The following is a 17,890-nucleotide window of genomic DNA, read 5'->3' as shown; positions in this document are numbered from 1 at the left end:
CTTTTAGCTGCCCAGGGTGGCAAAGCCAAGACAGCACAAACATCAGCCTGTTATCTGATCATGGGCAAAATGAGGGAACAGACATTGTACCACTGATAAGAAGATTGCTAAATGTCTCTTCTCAAATTCCATCAATGGGCTGATGAAGGAAATTGAGACTGACATTGATAAGTTATTTTCTCTGGCACTTGCAGCTCCAACGGCAAGGGTGTCTTTTTAGAAGCAGTGGAGCTCTGGCCAGGGGGAGGGGCCACGGGTGGCTGGCCAGCCTGCCTGCTGGTTGAAATCCTGGTCATTGCAAAGTGCCCAGATCACTATTTAAAAGACACTTTTTGCACCCTCTCTGATCACACCTTTCATTGTTGAATGTTTAACTTGCTTAACATTTGTTTAGTGTTTGTTTAGTCCTAGCACACTGTTGTTTAGTTTTACCCATTATACAAATAGAATTATGCTATAAGTATTCTATTATAGTTGCCTCCTTTCAATCAAAATTGTTTTGGTGACAAATCGATGATGGTACATGCACCTGGAGTTCATTAATTTTCACTTCTGTATAATATTCCATAGTATATTTCAAAAATTTTATCTTTTTTTACTGGTGACAAACATTTGAGTGCTTTTCCATTTTTCTTGTTATATGATAATATAGCTATGATTACTGTGGTATACATCCCCGAAATACTTGCCATGGGTTTTTCTAGGTTCATACCTTTCAAACTTTTTGTCTACTAAACAATACAAAGTACTTTATTTCTATACCATAAACCAGTATACCTTTTATATATAACTATATCTAAATGTTTTACTACGTATTTTCACTAGTTTTGTTCTTATGACTTGTGTGTACTCCAAAACTTATCTATAATGATAAAAGCAAAATATGCAAATTGAATGAATGGCCGAATGATGTCCTTCTGGACCACCTTCTGAATGAAGCTGCGAAGGCCTACTCTTGCATGGATTTTGTGCACAGGGCCTCTAATTTAAGATAAAGAAATAAAAACAAAACAAACAAAGCCGCCCTTAACTCACCATATTGATTTTTTGGCTCTTTAATTAGTACAACTTAAAAAAAATACCTCATTTAGAATATGTCTACTCTGTTATTACAATAATATAGCTATGTCAAGTTCTTTAACATTTCTCTGTTATTTATTTTTCTGCCCTTTTGCCTTCAAATTCCCTGGTTTAGGTTTGTAGAATCTAAACAGCAATAGCTGCTTGATAATCTTGTCCCTTTAACTAGAGATTTTAAATTATTTACATTGGTTGTAAATTCTCATTTATTCAATTTATTCCACCATTTCATTTTATGCTATCTACTTATCCTTTTTATGTATTTTTCATCTTTTCTTTTGAATTTAGTGTCCTTATTATTTATTTTTCCACCTAGTTTTTCTACTAGTTTGGAAATATTATATTAAATTTCTACCTACTTTTAGTGGTTACCCTAGGAATTTTAACATGCATATATAACTTACCAAACTAATATATTCTCAACAATATCATGGCATTATAAAGCTATTATATAATTCTTACCACCATTTCCAAATAATGTTTAGTTCTATTAATATCTAGGATTTATTTCTATTTTGATATATTTTTATAATCCTATATAATAAAAGCCTAACATGCAAATTGAATAGGGGATGACTGGAGGAATGACTGGCTGGTATGACATGCCCTGACCACTAGGGGAAAGATGCTCAACACAGGGGCTGCCCCCAGCCTGCAGGCCCCAGGCCAGCCAAGGCAGGCGCCAGTACCCTCGCTCTGCATCCCCCACCCCCCTGCCACCCGCCTGATTGTCCCACCAGTCACTCCGCAGAGGGAGGCAACCAGAGGCGGTAGTGGGGATGGGGAATGGGGCTGACAAATGGGCAGTGCCAGGTCAGCCAAGGTGGGTGCCAGCAGGGGCCCCCTGATCACCAGGTTGCCCCACAGATGGGCCCTGATCGCCAGCCAGGCCTAGGGATCCTACCCAAATTTTGTGTACCTGGTACATTTATACATTATACATTTATACATTATAAAGCACATTTATTTTATCTGGAGAACATTTACCGCTTGTATTTCTGACCTTCTGGAGACAATTCGTTTTTCTGTTTGATGTAGAGAGAAAAAAGTGCAATTTAACAATGGGGATATGTTCTGAGAAGTGCATTGTTGGGTGATTTCATCTTTATAATCTGTATTTTATCTTTGATTTATTTTAGTATCGTTCCTTTATTATTTACTTATTCAAATTTGTTGAGGTGATATTGGTTATTTTTTATTTATTTTTGATGTGTTACATTTTCACCAAGATGTGCCTGAGTATAATATCTCCCCCACCCCGTCTTTATTGAGGTATGATTAACAAATAAAAATGGTAGATAATCAGGGCACACAATGTGATGTTTTGATAGATGTATACCATACATTGTGAAATGATTACCACAATTAAGTGAATTCACTTGTTGATTACCTCACAGTTACTTTTTGTGTGTGTGATGAGAACACTAAAATCTACTCTCTTAGCGACTTTAAATTTTTTTTATCTATACATTTCAAATATAGTGCAGGAATTTGTGAGCAGGTAGAGTCAGGCCAGCCCGGCCCCAATGGGGATGGATCAGGGCATGGCCTGTTGGGAGGAGGAGATGGTGAGAGGTTGGCCTGCCAACCTGCCCCAATCAGGGCCAGGCCAACTGGGAAAAGGCACTGTGGGTGATTGGCTGGTGGGACCCACAACTGATTGGGGTTGGGGTGGCGATTGGGGGTGGGACTGGCCATGGGGAGGGGCCGTGGGCAGAATGGCCAGCTTTGCCCCTGAATGCAGTGGGGGTGCCGACTGGGAAGCCTGGGCCCTGCCCCTAATTGGGGTGGGGGCTGATTTTGCTTGGGGCTGGGTGCAGGGAGAGGCTGCATGAGATTGGCTGCTCAGTCCTACCCCCTATTGGGGTTGGGGTTGTGATCAGGAGTGGGCTGGCTTGGGGGAGGGGCTTCAGATCTATCATGGTGGAGCTGATGGGGGAAGGGAAGAGGCATTTGGCCTGCTGCCTTGCTCTTGATTGGGGATTGGGGTGGGAGAGTCTGATCAGGGGCAGGCCAGCAGGAAAGAGGGGCCATGAGGTTGGCTGGCTGGCCCCATTCCCTGATCAGAAAGGTTTGCTGGCCACAGTGGGTGTCATAGCAACTGGTCATGAAGGTCATTATAGCCCTATGGTCACTGGCATTATATATATATATATATATATATATATATATATATATATATATATATATATATATATATAATTATCATATGATCTAGCAATAATAATATAATAATACTTTTATTATTCCGGTTATAATAAAATCACTACCCTGCTTAGAACTAATTTGGCTGTCTGAATCTGAGGACTGGTTATTTTCTTCAATTCTTCAAAATTCTCAGTAATTAACTTTTTAAAAAAATACATTTTTATTGATTTCAGAGAGGGAGGGAGAGAGAAAAAAAACATTAATGATGAGAGAGAATCATTGATTGGCAGCCGCCTGCATGCCTCATCCTATTTTCTCTTTGGGGAGCTACACTTAAATTCATGTGGGTTTTATTACCCTTCACCTGAAGTATCTTAAACTTTCTTTCCTACTACCCACATCCTTGATTCTCTGTGTCACATTTTCTGCAAATGTTTCAATTCTATCTCTCGTTCACTAATTCTCTCCTCAGTGGTGAAAAGTACTGTCTTTGCAGGACTCATTCTATAGCTTGTTACTGTTTTTCTGACTCTCATATGAAGTCACTTTCCCCCTTGTGTTTTAGTGATTTTCTGTTGTAAGTTAACTTTCCTTGGAAATTTCTCTGTATGAAATTTTAGAGTGGCTATCTTAAGAACCATCAATGAGAGTTGAGTTTTGCCAGATTCCTGGGAGTACTATCAATCTGAGTCTTCATTTAAATTATTTTTTCAATATTATAAATTCAAATATTCTCAAGCAGTATAATGTGTCCTCATATACCCATTGCCCAGCTTTAAACATACTGCCACTTCTGTTTTATATATTCCTTCCCCCCAGTTTCTTCCCTGAAGCATTTAAAAGCATAGCTCAGACCATTTAAAAATTTCACGCTGGGGGATTTAGGGGACACACAGAGAGATCCACGAGAGTGAGCTTCAGAGAGGACATTTCCTTTTTCTTTCTTCCCCCACCAGAGTCAAGGCTGCACTGAGGCCGAATCAGAGCTTACCCCAGGGCCTCTCTCTGCAGGGCAGGTCTGCCACTGCTGCTCTCAGAAGTGAGCTTCAGGCTGAGGAAGGAAGCGTGCTTTGATCTAGGCCTGCCTGCTCAGGCCCTAGGCTTTCATCTTGTCAACAGTTCAGTTTCTTAAGACGAGGATTCAGGTGAGGTGACCAGCTGTCCTCATTCATTCAAGCTTGAGGCGTATCCTAGGATGTGGGACTTTTAGTCCTAAAACTGAGGAAGTCTCAGGCAACTGGGGCAGCTGGTGACTGGCTCCAGACCACCAGAGACTACCACACATCTCTTGGGCAAATGCTGAATATAGCACTCCCTCCACCCCCTCGGATTCAAGCTCTATGATAGCACTGGCCTCTGAGGAATTGTAATTCAACTATGCATTTAAGAAAAAAAAATTATATATATATAAAATTCTTCAGAGAGGGAGAGGGAGAGAGACAGAACCATCAATGAGAGAATCATTGATCAGCTGCCTCCTGCATACTCCTGACTGGGGATTGAGCCAACAACCCGGGCATGTGCCCTGATTGGGACTTGAACTGTGACCACCTGGTCATGGGTCAATGCTTATTCACTGAGCCACACAGGCTGGTCTAAATATATATATTTTTATATTATTCTAGAGGCCAGTGCATGAAATTCGTGCATATGTAGGGTCTCCAGGCCTGCCAGGCGATCAGGGTTGATCAGGTTCCCTGCCTCCTCACCTCCCTGCCTCCTCCTTCTCTAGCTCCGTCAGAGCCCTGGAGTCACTGCTGGGCACCCTCGATATTCTGTGCTACCCTGGTGGTCAGCTCATGTCATAGCAAGTGATCAAACTCCCAGTCTCCTGGTTGAACTTCCGATAGGACACTTTGCATATTAGCCTTTTTCATATATAGATTCTATAATTTCAGAGGTGGTCTGTGAAAGGATTCTGAAATTCTAATTTGAAATATTGCCAGATAAAAGAAACTCTCCAAAGATTTATTTTTAAAAATTGAGCTCATCTTTAAAATGTATCCTCTGTCACTAAAACATCTGGATTTTTGGCTTCTGGTGGAAAATGAAAAATGGGCTATACAGGGCTAGCCTTCTATGGTGGTATCTGGAACTGACAAGTAATTGTTCCCCTGGGATGGGTTGTGTTCTATCCAGTCCTCAAAACTCCCTTCACTTGTACAATGTGCACACATGCATGGCAAGGCCAGTACCCTCAGGGCTCATTTGAGTTTGCACCCCCTGGCCAAGCAATCTACTCTCGGATCCTTGGTGACTAAACCAGTGACCAAACAAGGACCTAGTCATCATTCAGCACCCGTGGGTGTTTGTCTCACTTTACTTCACAGCTGTGGACAGAGCTGAGTTTGAATGCTGGCTCCACTCCACACTCGCCCCTTTTCAGGGCACCCACTTCCATGTGGTGAAGGGCGACCACAAGTCCCAAGCTGCAGGGTTGCGCTCTGCTGCCAGAAGCAGAGACAAACCTGGGACCCTGGGATGGAGTGAAACTATAGGGAGGGAGAACAGCCCCTGGAACAGGTAATCAGTGGGCTTATTACACACGTAATAAGGATAAAACAAGGAAGCGCACATAAAGGACTTTGGCCAGTGCCCAGCAGAGGGAACATCTTAATGAAGAGGAGATGTTAGTATAACATGCATCTCTGTCTTAATGCTTTTGAATTTTTCTGTCACATGAGGTAGACAAAAAAAAAAAAAAAAAAAAAAAAAAAAAAAAAAAAAAAATTGTTTCCGGGGCTGAGGCACTCTGCTGTTCAACTTTTTTTGACCCACCTATTCTTGACTATGCCATTGTCACACATACACTCTACACTTCAAGTGAATTGACTGCCTTTTGCAAAATTGAGGGAATGATACATAAAGAGGTCTCTGTAGAGCTCTTTCAGACTCCCCAAGCTTGCATTCTGAGCAATAAGTCTCAAGTAAGAACAGGAAAAACTTACGTGTGTAATAAGCCCACTGATTACCTGTTCCAGGGGCTGTTCTCCCTCCCTATAGTTTCACTCCATCCCAGGGTCCCAGGTTTGTTCTCTGCTCCTGGCAGCAGAGCGCCACCTGCAGGACGCCTCCCTCACTTCTCTAAACACCCAATGGCTCCTGTGCCTCTCAGTGTCCTGGCGGAGACCCATGCAGCTCCTGGCCATCCCTTTGGGCCTTGCTGGCACTAACCTGAGGTACACGGAGGCCATCCATCAGTGAGAGTCACATGTACTCTCCGCAGAGGCCATCTGTCTGTAATAGGGACCTGAGGAGCCTCCCCCAAGGCATTGCCGATGGGTAGGGCATCAGACACATCCTTGCAGGTTGTCAGCGGGGATTTTTAGGGGGAGACAGTCCTTTACAGGCCTCACAGAACCTGGCTGTCCATCCTTTTACATAATTAAAGGACTCTACCATGGCTGAGGACACATGGGGACCAGTGTATCTGTTTGGTCCAAGGCTAAGAAGGAAAATGAAAGCGAGTTTTTATTTTAGAAGTTGAGATGTGATCAACAGAGTGATTGGATGGTCACTTCTTATCATGTTGGTTTCCTTTTGAAAATCTCCAGTCTATTTATTCTCAGTAGAAACAAGTTCAAACATCTAAGCTTGGCTCTCAAGGTTTCCACTGCCCAGTTCATCCTACAAAACCTGCAAGGTCTGTCCCTCATCCTCAGGCCTCCCTCTGTGCCAGCCGAGCCCATCTCTCCCCACTCGCCTCCTCTGCAGATGCATGCTCTTCCCTCCAGGTGTCTGCTCGTGCTTTTCCCTGGAGTTGAAAGACCTTTGACAGTCTGATCAGATGGAAGGTAGGGGAGGGTGGGGGCAAGGGGGAGAGATCAACCAAAGGACTTGTATGCATGCATATAAGCCTAACAAATGGACACAGACACCAGGGGGGTGAGGGCATGAGTGGAGGAGGGTTGGGGGGATAGGATTAGGACACATATGTAATACCTTAATCAATAAAGAAATTAAAAAAAAGAAAGACGTCACTTTACCCTTTGCTGGTGAACCCTACCCCTAAGGACAGCGGTTCTCAAACTTTGACCAGATTGCAATCATTGGGGAATCTCTAGGAAAACACAAATGCTGGCTCCCATCCCTAGACCTGGTGATTTGTTATGGGTGTGCTCTGGGCATCAGCATTTTTAGAGGATTCCCCGGTGACTCTGATATGCAGCAAAGTCAGAGTGCCATGGTTATGAATAATAAATGCTCTTAAACTTCAATATCTGACTCACTCACTCTTGTCTTTTCCTTACAGATAAAAACCAACGTTTCCAGCTTCACTAAATATGGGCCCCACCCAGTGCTCGGTGCGCTCACATATATGCAGATCACACCTCGTTCTTATCTGTGATCATATTGATCAGAATCATCCATTTGCTTCTCTGTCTCCCTACTTGATGCAGTTCATAGAGTGCAGGCACTGTCCTTGGCATCTAACCCAGGGAGTGGCTTATAGAAGATACACAATTTAGTTTTGCTTTTTTTAAAAAATGAAAGATTTTTATTGATTTTTTTAGAGAAAAAAGGGAGAGGGAGAGAAACATTGATGTGATAAAGAAACATTGATAGGTCATCTCTTGCATGTCCCCTAAAGGGGATCAAGCCTGCAACCCCACATGTGCCCTGACCTGTAATTGAACTGGTGACCTCTCAGTGCATGGGACAATGCTCAACAAACTGAGCTATGCCAGCAAGGGATGCAATATATAATAGTTTTGTGGAACTGAATAGAACTCAGATCCCTGATGCAATCGGTAAGAACACACATGTTAACTTTGTCGATCTATAATTTTCCCTCCCTTGTGAAAACTTAGAAAAAGGAAGTCATAGACTAGAACTCAGCGTGCTTGAAAAACACAGAAACTGCACCAAAGCCTGATCTCAGGAGGGTCTCTGGCCGTTTGAGGAAAGCCATCCTGGAGCAATTTGATGGATGGCAGAGCATCAGCCACAAAGGAGTGGAGAAACAAGGAGGGTGACATGTGACCCTCCAAGCACAGGGCTTCATACACAGTAGATACTCAGTGGATATGCATCAAGTAGATAAATAACTATTTCCAGTTCTTGGTCAGAGGCACCACGTGATCCTGTTTCCTTGGGTCTGTCTTCCTAACAGGCTGAGTTCCTAGTTCAGGCTATCTAGATATAAAACTCCCCTTTGGAATCTGTCACTTGCAATTTTAAACAGGTGAACCCAGTGCAGCCATGGTGGAATTTCCTTGCCCAAGAGTACTTCATCATACCCCTCAGATGTCACCTGGTATGTGGAGAAATGCAGAAATCATCATTCTGGGAACTATAAATATGAGATTGCAATGATGTAAAACCACTCTATCCTGTTCCTCACCTGCAGCCATTATTACCTAAATAGTTTTCAGTTTGGTACCCATGTCAGTAGTCAACAGAACATTATCTGCCCAAGTTGTTACTGAGAACATTTGTACTTTCCACTCACATTGTGTTTTGATCATTAATGGCTCACCCTTCCTACAATTAAGCCTAAATATGTCAAAAAAGTTTGAATTTCTAACCTCCCCCACCCCCCATTTCCACAGTAGGAAAAATTAGTAATACTCTTGAAATAAGACAGCTAATTATCAAGGACTTTGACTGATTGGCAGCTTCGGTACTGAGAGCCCTGCTGTCCTATTTGTTTTAATTTTGGAGAAATACAAATTTTAGATGCTTTGTATTCCGTAGATTCATTTGAACCCCAAGAACTTGGTGGGTGATCAATTATGTATTTATTCATAAGCATTCTGGTGGCAAACTAATCCGAGTTTAATACGCTTTCTCAAAAAAGTTACTCAAGATTAACTACAATTAGAGAGAGCAGCGAGTGGTGGTTCAGATTGTGCAGTACAGAAGCGAAGCATAAATCATTGAAATTAATTATATCTTTTCCAACAACTCTCCAGATTTATTTGCCTAGGGCCTTCTTAAATGACAGCAAACATTTGTTTGTGTTCCTACAGGGAGACGGTGCTGGAGGGCGGCAGCAGGCTGAGATTGCTGCATGTCTGCTGGCATCCATCCTCCCTCCCTCCAAAGCTCAGAAGACTTCTCTTCCACTTTACTGTACTGGCTGTGTGGCCTCCCACCTGGAGGAAGGTTTCCATCCCACGTGACTAAGCACTGGCTAAAGATCTGTCATCAGGATGGATGGCTCAATTGCTGGGAAGTGTTCCTAAAGACATGAACATATCCTTCCTCCTCCCTTCTTTCCTGCTGGTTGGAAAGTGAACGTAAGAAATGGTTTTTCAACGGCCATCTTGGACCATGAGGTGACCTTGGGATTGAAAGCATGGTAGGCAGAGGGACAAGGTCTGAGAAGCCTGGCACTGTCCTATCAGCCTGACCCACCTGCCTCTGGACTGTCATGTGTGACAGCAAGAATTTCTGTTCTTACTTAAACCGCTGTGCTCGGGGGTTTCTTTCACTCCCAGCTGGTGAGCCCAATGCCACTGGAATGAACAGGCAGGGGAATACAGTCTTGAATTTCAAAACAACTGTGGGCTGGATAATTCAAATTGTTTCATCCATATAAGGATAACAACTACTGGCCACATTGTATTGGGGCTTTAATATAACAGTTCCAGATTCCTCCTGTTCAGATGAGATAAGCACCAAGGTCCTGCTTCTTGTCTCCCATGTAACTGAGGTACATGATTCAAGAGTCTGTGAGACCTATTTTCCCCTGAAGCCCACAGCCACTGACATGTGACCGGTCCAGGCTTTCTTTCTCCTGTGGGTACAGAGGCTGCTGCACTTGCGAGCCATCACTGGACTCGGTGTTCAGGCTCCTTGACAACTATAGCTGTGAGTCTGTCACATGGCTCTCTCCTCCCTCTGTCTCCACCAAACTCCAAACTGGAAGCATTGCTACCATGGATGAGATGCTTTATGGTTGGACTAGAGGCTCAATGCATGAAATTCATGCAAGAATAGGCCTTTCTTCCCCCAGCTACTGGTGCCAGCTTCCCTCAGGCCACTGGCAGACACCCAGGGCCCAGGCTTCCCTCCCAGCCCCGGCACTGTCTGGAAGGTCGTCCAGTCTAATTAGCATGTTATGCTTTTATTATTATAGATGATAAAAGGTTACAAGAATACATTCTGTGTATCAGAGGCAAAGTGGACATTGTACCTCATGATCCAAGTCTCCTCTGATTGGCTCAATATAGCTCCATCTCACTTCTTAGCCCTCAGGCAGGCCATTTCTCAAAAGAAGGCTTAAATAACAAACAACATTTCCTCCTGACACTGCTTCTCTGCTTTTCATTGTCTTTCTTCTTCACTCAAGCCAGTGATCTGAATGCCTGAAACTTTAGTTCCCAAGAGTTCCACTTAGCTAGAGGTAAAACTTTCCTTAAGTCCTTGTTATAATGCAAATATGTGACATGAAAGGGTACCTGTTTAATCCATTACCCCACTGATAGGAGCTAGTTTACCATATTAGTTAAATTAAAACAACCTGGGGAAATTAAATAATGTATGGATTGTTTAATAAGTGAAAGGGGGGGGGTACTTACTGAGTCCCTATTTACCCCCTGCATAACACATTAGCACTGGCTAAGGCCACCTGGGAGGGAAGGAGGGTGCCACAAAGATCCCTCAGAGACAATTCCTGGGGTACAGAGGGGAGCACCAAGACAACTCCACACAGCCAGCCAAAGAAGGCGGGAACCTCAGGGCTGACCTGTGCATTGTCACACTGTCCTCTGGTGCTGAGAACCACGTGGGTTCTGTCAGAGGAAAGTAGGTATGCACTTTCCACCAAAGGGGGAGAGTAAACAGGTTTCATGCAGTCATGGGACACTGGGACATTTGCCGACTGGGCTATTGGACAGATTGCTTTTTGTAACCCTTTTATGTTTAGAAAAAATAACATGTATCCTTCACTTCACGAGTCTGCCATGCACCCTTGTTTTCTTGGACATCCCTTGATTCAACTTGGCTTCTTCCTCAAACTCCTCCAAAGACATTTTCTCCTCATTATAGGAATTTCCAAATCCTCTGTCTTCATTTAGGGGATTATTTTTGATGCTATCACTGACTGATGTTTTTAATATGAGAATGTTATTTAAAGTCCTACTTATCATTTAGTCCTATTTATACTTAGTACTAGGGGACCAGTGCATGAAATTCATGTACTGAGGTGTGTGTGTGTCTGTGTGTGTGTCTCTCAGCCCAGCCTGCATCCTCTCCAATCTGGGACATTCGTCTCACAATCCACAACTTCTGGCTCCCAACTGCTCGCCTCACTGCCTGATTGCCCCTAACTGCTTCTGCCTGCCTGCCTGATCAACTCCTAACCACTCCCCTGCCAGCCTGATTGACGTCTAACTGCTCCCCTGCCAGCCCATTGCCCATAATTGCTCAACCCTGCTGGCCTGGTCACCCCTAACTGCCCTCCCCTCCAGGCCTGGTCACCCTCAACTGCCCTTCCTTGCCAGCCTGGTCACCCCAATTACCCTCCCTGCCAGCCCATCTGCCCCTATCTGCTCTCACCTTCTGGCCTAAGTCACTCCTAATTGCCCTTCCCTGCAGGCCTAGTCACCCCCAACTGCCCTCCCCTGAAGGCCGGGCCCCTCCCAACTCCCCTTCCCTGCTGGCCTGATTGCCCACAACTGCCCTTCCTTGCTCGCCATCTTGTGGCGGCCATCTTGTGTGTTGGAGTAATCGTCAATTTGCATATTACCACTTTATTATATAGGATAACATATGGTCTTATAATAGTTAACTACCCAGAAAGCAATTAGAAATATGTTGGTTGTGACCATTTGTGTTAATGCTTCTACTAGACTAGGCTAGTCACTTACTTGTTTCTTATTAATATGGAATTCTTGACATTTATTAGGGTGGTTTAAAAAAAATCTCATTGTATTATATAAGTTATTTTATAAATTTTGAATTTTAATATAGAGCAGGTTTAATTAGCAATATCTTGCCTTAGAATCAACTAATAAAATTTTATTAACATGATTGTTCTTGAATGAGAGAAATGCAAACATTCAGATCCACACATTTCCTGATTGTTCTTTGTCAAAGACATTAGCTGATACTTGGTTAGAGGAAGAACATGTTTAGATTTGCTTAGTTGCTATGATTGGAAATATTCTATGATTACAAAATATTGTGAGGACATGTGGCAACACTTCATCCAGAGAAAATAAAGACATTGGGATTATCAGAGTGCTAAAAAGTATCTTCTCAGTCCTTCTTGTGGAATAAAGATAAATAACCACTGGACATGTAGAGTCTCATTCAGCCTTGAAATGGGTGAACTTTTTTAAAGGTCTGTGACGATCTTATTGATTGGTTAACCCAGCAGCCATTCTCAATGTCATTCGTCCTACTACCTCATGCCACAGAGTGTAGAAAGCAACGTTCTTTCCCACCATCCTATGCTGGGTTCTCATCAGTGACATGTAAGGTGGTGTCATGGGAGTGGTTTCTGGAGGAGTTTTTACTCTTCCTTATACTCTGTGCCTTGAATGTGGATAGGGTGGCAGAAATCAACCTACAATCAGGCAACATGCATGAGGACTGAACGCCAGGGCTTTGATAACATTGTTAAGCGGCTGTACCTCCTTTGTGCCTTCCTCCACACTTTTAATTAAATAAGATGATTAAATGACTTTATTACTGTAATAGTGACTAGTTTTGTTGTTGTTATTTGCAGTCATAGCAGTTTATTAACATAGTCCTCCCCCAGCTTAAGGTGCATCTACACTTATGTGAAGACCAAGCCAGCAATCAGAAATGGGATGAAATTTATGTCCATGAGAGGAATCTGAAGCAGCTTGTGCCAAAGCACGTTAGGCGGGATGGAGGTGTGCACGTGGATTACACAGAATGTGTGACCACTGAACACTTGGAATGTGGCTGGTGCAATTCAAGAAGTAAAGCTTTAATTTTATGTAGTTTTAATTAATTTAAATTGAAATGGAAATAGTTACATGTAGCTACCAGATATAGGGCTGAATAGCACAGATCAAAAGAATGGCTAGACTAATGAAAAAACAAACCAACAAACAAAAAAACCACTGAGATCATGCAGGTCTCTGGGAGAAAATTCAGCCTTTAAGTTTATGTATGTTGTCTTCCAGGCCTAAGAACACTGCGTTATGGAGAAATGATGACTCATGGGGGCTTTTCACAGCATAGTGTTTGAAGGCTGTTAAACAATATTTAACTTGCTTATTAGCTAACTATGCAGAACTGATACCAATTTAAGCATTTTACATTGACAACTACAATAAAGGCTGTCTTTCTGGAATAATAATCTTATTGAGACTACGCTCATTCAGCTGTTTGTCAAGTCTTTTGTATTCCCAATTACAAATGAAAAGAATAATAATGGTGTGCCCGTCTCATTAAGCTGTGGGAGCATAATAACTCTCTGAGATAAACTGTAAATTACAGTTTGCGAAGACTGCTGGATAGACTAGAAAATCAGCCGGAAAGGGAAGCAATGTGGTGCTAAGAGCAGTGAGATGCTGAGAATTGGCAGCTGAAGGTCCTCCCTTGAAAAGGCAAGAGTGGCAGACACTGACCATGCCAGAACCCAGAAATCCATGGGGCTCTCATGCCCTATGACAGGGGATTCAAGACTGTCTGTCACACCCCAAAATGATTTGCAGAAACGATGTCATCATGCCTTTGTGACTTACATACAGTAAACAGCATGCTTGCATTTATAGCCTTTTAGAGCCCGAGGAAGAACTAATTCTGCAAGTGTGCCTGGTGGCCCAGAGCTGTTAAAGTTATCACTACACCTATCTCCTGGCAAGGATCTGTCACAGACAGCTTCTCTATCACAGTTACTTCTGCCTGCTGAAAACAGGTCAGCAAAGTTCCTGTGGCTGTGAACCTGAGTTCCTTCAAGCTAGGATTATGCATACTTTTAAGAAATAGCTGACAAGCCAAAATTCGGAGACAAGACAATCTATAAACAGGGTTCTAGCAGACATAATAAAGATAATGAGTTGAAAACTTTGGCAAGCCATATGTACTTAATCTCTTTGATTAGTTGGTGTAACAATTATGCAATTTAAAAAGCATTCAACTCAAGAAAGCCGGCACTCCACCCACATTTCTAACAGAGTAGTTGAACAAACTAGAGAAACTGGATCAATTTCAAGTTAATTTTTTTTTTTCTCAGAGAACTATTATTTATACTCAGTATTATGCCACGTTGTATTGACAAGTACTTCTCATCCGTTTGCTTTGCAATTCCTTTACAAACACCTATGTTTCTTCATAAGTTCTGCTTTGATCCACTTATTTTATAGTAGCTTCCAATGTCTAAGAAGATGAAGGTTACCATGTGTGAGAGGTCAAGACTCACTCTTGATTGTGAAGGCATAGACATGGTCTGTGGAAACACATCTTCTGAAAGATCTCATGAAGAAAATATCTCGGCTAATGATGTATCAAGACATAAATTCTTACCTATGATGTGGCTCTGAAATGCAGAATCTACAACTGTATCTTCTTCATCCTCTTTCAGGTTTTCAGTTGTCTCTTTTACCTGCAGCAACAAAAAATTCACTCTAAGTTCTATTTTTTATGTTAAGTAGATCCTCTGCCAACCCATCCTCAGAATAAAGCCAGAATATCTAACATGTGAGTATGTTTTATACACACACACACACACACACACACACACACTGAGTGGCCAGATTATTATTATCTCTGTACACATAATAAGGCCCAGTGCATGAATTCCTGTATGGGTGGGTCCAGCCAGCCTAGCCAGGGGAAGGGGACATTGGTGGTTGGCCAGCCTGCTTGCTGGTCGAACTCCTGGTCAAGGGGACAATTTGCATATTAGCCTTTTATTATATAGGATATACAATGAGTGGCCAGATTATTATGCGTTCAGAGATCATAATAATCTGGCCACTCAGTGTATGTATATGTGTGTGTGTATCGGAGGCCCAATGCACTAAATTCATGCAAGAGTAGGCCTTCCTTCAGCTTCCAGCTCCTGCTTCCCTCTGGCACCCAGAACCCAGGCTTCCCTCTGGCACTTGGCACCTGGGCTTCTGTAACAGCCCTGGCTTTGTATGGTAGGTCGTCTGGAAGGATGTCCTGAAGGACATCTGGTCTACTTAGCATATTATGCTTTTATTATTATAGGTATTATATATATTCTTTCCCTTCCACTTTTCCCTTTTCTATCACTTGGGTTTATTACTAATACAAGTTTTAATTATAAGAGCATATTTTCCAAAATATAACCACAGCTCTGAAAATGAGGATTTATAGGGCACCTAATTCTACATAAGACTTTGGAGATACCAGCTTTGGTTTTTAATACTTAATAAAGTCAGTAACACAGAGCTGTAAGGAAAAATTAAAGTCTAAGGAAATATAATATTCCTCCAGAGTCAGTGACTTCCACTACAAATTTTAATAAGAGTAAAGAAATATACTTAGATAACCTGACCCTTTCCAAGACTATAACTCCCTAAGAAAATGATATATTTTTTTGTTCTTTCCACAATGAAAGATGAAGTGACTATGACATGTGGTCAGTGAACTAGAGCAGCGAGGCATTTATTTAGTGTTCCCAGGTCAAAAACATTTCCCTTCTATTTGTGCTGGAATATCCAGATGCTGAATGGCATGGGATCAGATGGAACTCTACAGAGTGTCTACTAACACTACAATCTTTTACAACTGAGGATTCTGAGATCTAGCATGTTTCCTTAAACATGTTTTAAAAAAAATATATTTTATTGATTTTTCACAGAGAGGAAGGGAGAGGAACAAAGAGCCAAAAACATTGATGAGAGAGAAACATCGATCAGCTGCCTCCTGCACTGCCCCCACTGGGGATGTGCCTGCAACCAAAGTACACGCCCTTGACCGGAATCGAACCTGGGACTTTTCAGTCTGCAAGCTGATGCTCTATCCACTGAGCCAAACCATTTTCAGCTCTTAAACATGTTTTAAGTGGCAACACTGGAATTAAAACCCAGGCCAATTACTTCCCAATCTAGCAGCACCAGTAATAAAATCATCTATAACACCAACGAAAATACGAACAGCGAACTACTGAACACTCTGCAGCAGGTGCTCTTCACACCCACGGTCTCACAGGCCTCACAGCAACAGGAGGAGGCGGTGCTACTGTTAGTTCCATTTCAGAGATAAGGACCTTGAAGAAACACACTGAATGAGTGACTGCACAAGTAATGGGACTGAGATTCAAACACAGCAACTCCGGCTTGAGATCATTGTTTATTTGGGGGTTCTGTTCTATTCTCAAATTTCTGTTTGAGTATAGACTTGGACTTAGTGTCAAGACAGCTTATGGTCTTTGGCAGAATGACCCGAAATAGCATTTTTAAAAATACAGCCCAGCCAGTCACCTGGGAAGCCAGTAATAACAACAGGAACTGTGCAATGAGGGTGATTTGGGTTCTGCTCCTGCACATATAAGAGGGTGCTGGTAGATTTGCTCAGGGGCTCGAGCTGAATGCCAAGAAACCCTTAAAGTTATATTCATGATGTGGAAAGTCCTATGGTTGCATCCTGACCTTGAGCTGAGTTTAGCTTTCTACTTTTTACCTCCAATTTTTCATATTTAATGCGGTAAGAACAATTATTTACATTTTATGACCACAGTTTTAATGTTAGAATATAATTGGTGCTTAATCTGGGCATGCTGGCAGCCAGAAAATGGCAAACTCAAGAGGGTGTGGATTGTCACTTGAACTGCACCAGCAGAGCTGTTAGGGTGGAATATCCAGCGGCCAGGTTTCCTCACTTTCTTTCCCATCCTGACCGCTCTGTAGGGACTTCCCTGGGTGTTAGCATCTACAGAGGAAGAATGTGGGGTAACTGGCTTCCTCCATAGCTGTTTCTAGCAGAGCACATTCAGGGATGGAAGAGAGGAAAAGTGCTCTGAGCATTCCTGAGGCCAATAGGTTACTTATTTGCCTTCTGAGGTTCACCAAGCTTCTGATCCTTTTGTGACATAGCCACCACAAGACCCACTGAAGGAGTCCCCAAACACCATAATTAACAATCCAACAAGAACCATCTACCTTTATTTATAGAAACAGCAAGGAAATCAGTATTTTCAGCACATACCAGTTCTTATGGCAATATGCTCCATGTTTTCCTCCACCTGGTATGTCATGTTCCTTTAGGTGTTTCTAAAGTGACCCATTTTAAACTTAGAGGGGTGCCCTGCTAACTTAGCTGATATGTTGTAGGTGATTCATCTCCATCAGCCTGTAATATTCTACACCAAAGAATCTAATAATTAGGAGAAGATCCTCATTTTATAGATTAAAAAAAGGCTAGGAGAGGGCTAGGGATCTGTTTCAGGGCACATAGGATTTCAGTTTTATTTTTTATTTATTTTTTAAATATATTTTATTGATTTTTTACAGAGAGGAAGGGAGAGAAATAGAGAGCTAGAAACGTCGATGAGAGAGAAACATCGACCAGCTGCCTCCTGCACACCCTTTACCGGGGATATGTCCACAACCAATGTACATGCCCTTGACTGGAATCGAACCCAGGACCTTTCAGTCCGCAGACCGATGCTCTACCACTGAGCCAAACAGGCTTCGGCAGGATCTCAGTTTTAGTGTGAGCACTCCTTATCCCTGTTCATTGCTGTAACTCAATTTTTCAGTATGCA

At 42.5% G+C, this 17,890-nt stretch overlaps 1 protein-coding gene across 6 annotated transcripts in view; it reads right to left on the bottom strand.

Moving 5' to 3' along the window:
* Positions 1–17,890, bottom strand: part of NCKAP5 (NCK associated protein 5) — a 909,053-nt gene that overhangs the window by 86,343 nt on the left and 804,820 nt on the right. For all 6 annotated transcript variants that reach the window (XM_045575730.1, XM_045575732.1, XM_045575733.1 and 3 more), the window contains one exon: positions 14,680–14,758. In XM_045575730.1, the coding sequence (XP_045431686.1) occupies positions 14,680–14,758 (79 nt within the window). The remainder of the gene's footprint in view (positions 1–14,679; positions 14,759–17,890) is intronic.

This window comes from Pipistrellus kuhlii, unplaced genomic scaffold, assembly GCF_014108245.1.
Source record: "Pipistrellus kuhlii isolate mPipKuh1 unplaced genomic scaffold, mPipKuh1.p scaffold_m20_p_7, whole genome shotgun sequence".
NCBI lineage: Eukaryota > Metazoa > Chordata > Mammalia > Chiroptera > Vespertilionidae > Pipistrellus > Pipistrellus kuhlii.
This window is presented reverse-complemented; position numbering and strand designations above follow the sequence as displayed.